Source organism: Frankliniella occidentalis, unplaced genomic scaffold, assembly GCF_000697945.3.
Source record: "Frankliniella occidentalis isolate FOCC.00 unplaced genomic scaffold, Focc_3.1 Scaffold1, whole genome shotgun sequence".
NCBI classification, from domain to species: Eukaryota; Metazoa; Arthropoda; class Insecta; order Thysanoptera; family Thripidae; genus Frankliniella; species Frankliniella occidentalis.
In genome coordinates, this window is record NW_026267131.1 from 1,962,539 (window position 1) to 1,968,831 (window position 6,293).

Below are 6,293 nucleotides of genomic sequence, written 5' to 3' on the forward strand. Positions count from 1 at the left end.
GTCCGTCATTTGCCGTTAACCCGCTAACCTGCCAGGTTCAGCGTGTGCAAGCAGTGCAAGCTCCCCTCGTAGCGCCTGATGTGTAGGCAGCATATTGCTTGCAGTGCATCGCTGTACCGCGGGGCGGCCTACCCTGAGTCTCGCAGGCGTTAAGCTCCACAATAATTATTTTCTGGAAACGGACGTACTTTTAGGGACAATCCCTTTGGCAGCATCCGGACTTTCGTGAAATATTCTTGTTTCACACACGTCACACACGTTGTGGCGTATGAACGTCTTAGAAGAGAGAGTGACACTGCTATTGGACCTAATACGATACGGACAACCTTTACGCACTGTCAATTCATTTTTGCACAAAGATGCAACTTTTGACTCTGCGCGAACGAAATTAAATACAAATGTTCATTTGACAAATCTGCCATATTGGCACTTCCGAGATTTGCGAACCGACAAGGATGTGCTCAAAATTGTGTCTATGAATAAGTCGAGTGAAACGTTTGGTCAGTTGTGCTCGTCACGAGACACTAAAGACACTTCAAATCTCCCGCGGCTGCATGCGCGTCGCGCTCCTCTCCAGACCTTCCAGAGACCCTCCAGCGCCGAGGCTCCGGCCGCTCTAGGTCACATGGCCGGGCATTGGCATCGCCTTGACTCGGCGGTCGGCTCCGGTGGCTGACCTTCGGTCGCCTTCGGGTGCCTTCAGTCCGCCTTCGGGCGGCTTCGGGACGCCTCCGCTGCCCGCGACGGTAACGCCGGGGATAATTTATTGGAGCGACGCACTGCGCTCATACGGCCGGACGAGGAGCGGGAGAGTGCACGACTGGGCTGCCGGCTCCAAGCACGCCCGGAGGGCACCTGCGGAGGATGAGAAATAACGACGAACGCAAGGAATGTTGTGCCTTCTCCTCATTATTCACTCTTGCTTTTATTTGAACCAGGTGGCTGCGCGGCGGGCGTGGTCAGCAGGTAAAACCCTTGGCCTTGGGCGGCCCTTTCGCCCCACAGCCGCCTCCCCCTCTTCCTCCTCCTGCTGATGCTACTCTTGTTCGTCCCACTCCCCCCCGCCGGCACGCCGCCGGTGAAGGACGCCGCCTTGGCCAGGTTGTCGGGGGGACGGACTCGGCACATCCTCTCCTCTCAGCCACACGCCCGCCGCGCCGCGCAGCGACTCAACCCCTTTTAACTCACACTCGCGAAAGGTAATTGAACACCCACGAATTCGCTTTTAAAAGCACGTCCTTGACCCCTGATTTCTCAAGAACGTCTGCATCAGGGCAATGCAATTTTCATTTGCACCAATGCAATTTGAACAAGACAATGTTCTCGGTGTACTAACTCTTAGTAAACCCACACAGCTCAGCGGAGTAAAACGTTCCAAAGAGAGAGAACAGCCTTTTTGAGCGAAAACTGCTTTATATGCGTACCCGGCCGAGTTACCTAGTACTTGGGCCGCGCTGTACTTTTAACGCGGCCTCACTTTCCTTCCGTCACCTCGTAAGTAATAACCGACCAGCAGGCCCGGCCGGCCGTCCGCTCAATGCCATTGTTGTTGTTGTTATTGACGGAAGTGCAGGGAGTCGGGCCGGGCCGGGCCGCCCCCCACACCTGCCCAGTGCGCAAGTCACCTCCTTGTGCCGTACCGAGAGCTCGCGGGCTTGTAGGCGGGCGGGCGGGCGTGTGTGAGTGCTCTTTGCACCCACCTCAGCACCCGGCTGCCCTCGGGAGATACGATACGCAAAGTATACTCAAAGCTCGCCGCCGAGTGCAGAGGCCCGGATGGCACGGCGGAGGCCTCCCGGCGCAACGGCGCACCCAAACACCATGAGCTCGCTTATCACTAATCGCCGGGCTTACAGCAGCGGCGCGTGAGGCAAATGCTCGGGCAAATGCTACAAAATGACGCTTCAGGTGAATCCAAGGACACGAACAAAACTAAGCACGAATTGCAAAAATGTGTGCATGCTTCCGCGAGCAAAGTTGTATAGTTGGAAGAGTTGGTAGTTGGCATGGGCAGGCACCCCCAAGTTTGGGATGGTGACCACAGAACGTCCGCGGGTGCGTATGTGCGCGGGAGGGGGGGAGGGCTTCACTTCCGGGGAGCGCGGCGCGCGGCTGTGCCCATACGTGGTGTCCTGCGACGTCCGCAGTGGGCCGCCTGGCAGCGGCGGCAGCGCTGGCTGCTGGGAGGAAGGACGCTCGGCTCGCGCCGGCTGCGCTGGGGTCGCCACCTGCGGGGTACGACCGGCCGGGGTGGGGCGGGGAGGGGTTGGGTGAGGGCTGAGGCGGGTGGGGCGTGAGGCTACGCGACGACGGGGAGTCCAGCAGGGCGTGGCCGGCGGGGGACTCGGCGACGCAATGGGATCAGCGGCGACCGCGGCGTCGCTCCGGGACCACGCGCTCCGCGGGGGGACACCGGAAGTTGTGAAGTCCTGAGGAGGCGACTACAAATGCCCCGCCACGCCTCGCCCCGCCCCGCCACGCCCTGCCCCGCCCCGCCAGCACTACTAGTGGACGCTCGGCTCGGCGCCGGCCAGGAGCAGGCGGGAGGGGAGGGAGGCGACCTCGAACGCGGTCGCCAAGTTCAAGTTTAATACTGCTCCTGCCTGCCGGCCGGGGCTGGGCTCGCCGCCGCACCGGCTCCGCCAGGCTCCGCCGGGCTCCGCCGGCCTGGACAACAAGACCGACCAGCGGACCGGACTGGGTCCCGAGCCTGGGCCCCGGGCTCCACTCGCTGTCGGCGAGCTTGTTGCCGGTGCCGACCCGCCGACCCAGCGGAGGTCAGGGCCGGGCCGCCTGCCGCTGGCTGTTGCTGCGGGTGGGGCGGCGCGGCGGAGTGCAGGAGCGGCAGTGGGCCGGAGCGCCCGGCGGGTAGGCCACCGCCGGGAGGGTCGCGCGCGCCTGCGTCACGGGACTGTAGCTCTGCCAGGGGCCCGGCCGGCCGGCGAGGCGTGCGGCGCGGCCGCGCAGCCCAGCGCCAAGGACGGCACGAGGCACGACCCGAGGAAGACGGAAGAGCTCGGCGGCGAAGTACGAGCAGGAGCGCCCGCGGCCCGGGGCGCGCTCACATGAGTGCAGCGCCCCATCCCCCGGGACTTACGTGAGTCCTGAGCGTAATAAACGACACAGCTTCGCGCCTCTTTGACAGAGAATCCATGCACCTCGTCGCCACTCTCATTTCTCCACATCTCTCAACGTGTGGAGAGACGATATGATTTACGATGTAAAACTAGGCCTGAAACAAATTCGAGAGGGAGGTGCGTGGTCACATCTAGTTGTCTATCGGTTCCCGCCCGCTATCGGCGCGGCGGCCGCGTTGGTTGGGGCAGGTCGCGGCGCGGCGTGGTCCTCCGCGAGGAGGGGCGGGCCCGGGGCGGCGGAGGGGGCCGGCGCGGGGGCCGGCGGGGGCTGCCGGCGTGCCGGTGGTGGGGGGCGGTAGAAAAGGCGGCTGCCGGTTAGGTAACGCCAGTCAACCGCAGCTCGCACGCCGTGTCGCACCGTGCGCCGCGCAGGCAGGTCAAACACTCGCGCGAACCTCCCCGCCAACGCGCCAGCGCCACCCGCGAGTGCGATGCGCCAGTGAGTGAGAACGGAGAGCGAAGCAGAAGCAGGAGCGCGTTCTGATTTCGTAGCCGCCTCAGCCCCGATGGAGACGGACCAGATCCTGTCCAGGACGTCGCTCAAGCCCACGGCGCCCGAGTTCGTGCCTTCGTCGGCGCCGACAGCGACGGCACCCGCCGGCACAATGGACGCCGTCAAGGAGGTCCCGGTGCCCGACAGCCCCGACGACTCGGACGACGACGTGCATGTGGTGCTGCGCCCCACCGGCGAGGTGCCCTTCAGGCCGCCGCCGATGCAGCACCGTGACACCACCGACAGCCTCGCGTCCACGGATAGCGAGCGCTCCGTGGACAGCCCCGTGCGTGACAAGGACGACAGCGCCAACCTGGGCGACCGTTCAGACTCGGGCTCCGAGGCGGGGGTGAGCGACGCCGAGGACCGTAAGGTCGTCACAGAGTCCAACAAGAACTCGGCTGCCAACGCCGACGACGACCTTCCACCGTTCGACCCTCCGGACGAAGAACTGTCGCGCCGCATTGTGGACCAGGTCGAGTTTTACTTCTCAGACGTGAACATAACCAAAGACGCGTTTCTGCTGAAGCACGTGAAGCGCAACAAGGAGGGCTACGTCAGCCTCAAGCTCATCTCGAGCTTCAAGAGAGTCAAGCACATTGCTCGGGACTGGCGCGTGGTGGCATTCGCCCTCAAGCAGTCCACAAAGCTGGAGATCAACGAAGCCGGCACCAAGCTGCGGCGCGTTGACCCACTGCCCGCGTACGACCAGACCACGCCGTCACGCACTGTGGTGGCCATCAACCTGCCCCACGACAAGCCCACCATCGAGAGCGTGGCCGAGCTGTTCCGCTGCTGCGGGGACATCGCCCTCGTGCGCATCCTCCGCCCGGGCAACCCCATCCCGGCGGACGTGCGCGCCTTCGTGACCAAGCACCCCGAGATGCACGGCGTGGTGTCCGCGCTCGTCGAGTTCGTCCGCACCGAGTCGGCGCTCACCGCCGTGGCCAAGCGCGACTGGGACTGGCGCTACTCCGCCGGCGACCTGAGCGGCATGCGCGTCCTCGAGCTGAACGCGCCGCCCGCGGCCGCGCCGCCCGCCAAGAAGCGCGCCGCCAACAAGAAGAACATCCTCGGCAAGGAACCGCAGTCGGAGTACGCGTCCGGCTCCGAGGCAGAGGGCGAGCACCAGCGCTATATCCGCTCGCTGCAGCAGCGCAGAGGCTCCTCGCCCCTCGACTGTCAGCCCGGCAAGCACTGGCTGCAGCGCCGGTACTCGCGGGACTCGGGCTGCGAGGACGGCTACTACGGCTACCACCGCGCGCCCAGCTCGGGCTCGCTGTACGGCTCGGGCTCCGAGTACTCGCGCAGCCGCTCCAACTCGGCGGCCTCGTTCGACCTGCCGGTGGGCACGGCGCTGGGCCCGCGCCGCATGTCGGCCGGCTGGGACTCGGGCTCCGAGTCGTGCTGCTCAGGCCGGTCCTCGCGCTCCAACAGCGCCGCCTTCATCCTGGACGGCGTCCACGGCCACGGCATCACCGCACTGCGCCGCTGCTCCGGCAAGGACTCGGACTCGGACGGCTACGGCTCCTTCCGGTCCAGGAAGAGCTCGGGCGGCTCGGACCTCAGCAGCCGCAGGGACAGCGGCGCGTCCACGGGGCCCTGCTACCTGGGCGGGCGGCGTGGCAGCGGCGCCTCGACGGGCAGCGGCGTGCTCGAGGAGGAGGTGTTCCTGGGCCGCCGCGGCTCCGGCCACCACCAGGGCGGCCACCACCTGGAGCACCAGCTGCTGCGGCGCATGGCGGCGCTCGGCCTGGGCGGCGAGCACCACGGTGGTCACGGTGCCCACGGCCACCACCACCACCACGACTGCTGCTCGTGCGCCTGCTCGCGGCCGCCGCCGCCGCTTCACGACCACCACCACGTGCCGCCCTCCCCGGGCGGCTTCGGACCGCGGCGCAACTCCGGCGACCTCTCCAGGAAGCCGGCCGTCCTCTTCGCGGCTGCCGCAGCCGCGGCGGCCTCCGCCTCGCAGCCGTCTGTCGTCGGCGAGCACGCCGCTGTCCGGAGGCTGTCGGGCGCCGGCGTCCCCGAGAACATCATGCGGTTGCCACGGGGACCTGACGGCGGCCGCGGCTTCACCCGCGAGAACGACATCCCGGAGGTGTGCTAGTGTATACCCTGTACTGCCGGGGAGGGCCAGTTGCCACGCCGGCCTCCCCTCCCCGACGAGGCCGGTGTCGCCCTCGTCCTGTAACGACTCCAAACTGTAAGGTACGGGAGCCCTGGCGTCCCTGAACGTCGCGTCCGCCCCGCCGGTACCAACATCGCCTGAAATTTATCGCACGCGCAGTGCCGCCAACTGTCCATCCGTGAAATATGGCGTAGGCGTCGCTCTCTCCCGTGCGGACGGGACGGCCGCTGATGACGAGCGAAGGACCTTCACGCGAGGAGTGTTGTGTTGTTACTCGATCAGTAGTACAGTAACGCGTTTAGCAGTAAGTCCAGCCTGTATAGTCAGTATAGTGCCAATGGACGCAGCTCGGCGAGGAGGTGCGGCGGCCTTCCTGGCCGCGGTCTCCTCGGGCTGCGCGGCCACTGGAGAGTGACGGCGCCGGGGTGGGCTTTCCCTCCATTCGGACCGCTTAACCCGCGAAGGTCTCTGAATTAGGAAAGCAAGGAGGGTCGCGGACGACGACGTCCTTAGAGGCGGAAGGGGGGGG

At 65.8% G+C, this 6,293-nt stretch overlaps 1 protein-coding gene across 1 annotated transcript; it reads left to right on the plus strand.

Annotated features, from left to right (window-relative positions):
* Positions 1-3,466: 3,466 nt before the first annotated feature.
* On the plus strand, positions 3,467-6,287 carry LOC113213427 (uncharacterized). The gene has a single exon (XM_026432496.2). The coding sequence runs from the start codon at positions 3,644-3,646 to the stop codon at positions 5,741-5,743; it is 2,100 nt and encodes a 699-aa protein (XP_026288281.1). The 5' UTR covers positions 3,467-3,643; the 3' UTR covers positions 5,744-6,287.
* The last annotated feature ends 6 nt before the right edge of the window (positions 6,288-6,293 follow it).

Bases quoted from the DNA above. Each gene is read 5' to 3' on its own strand.
- LOC113213427 (XM_026432496.2), top strand. From the start codon at position 3,644: ATGGAGACGGACCAGATCCTGTCCAGGACGTCGCTCAAGCCCACGGCG.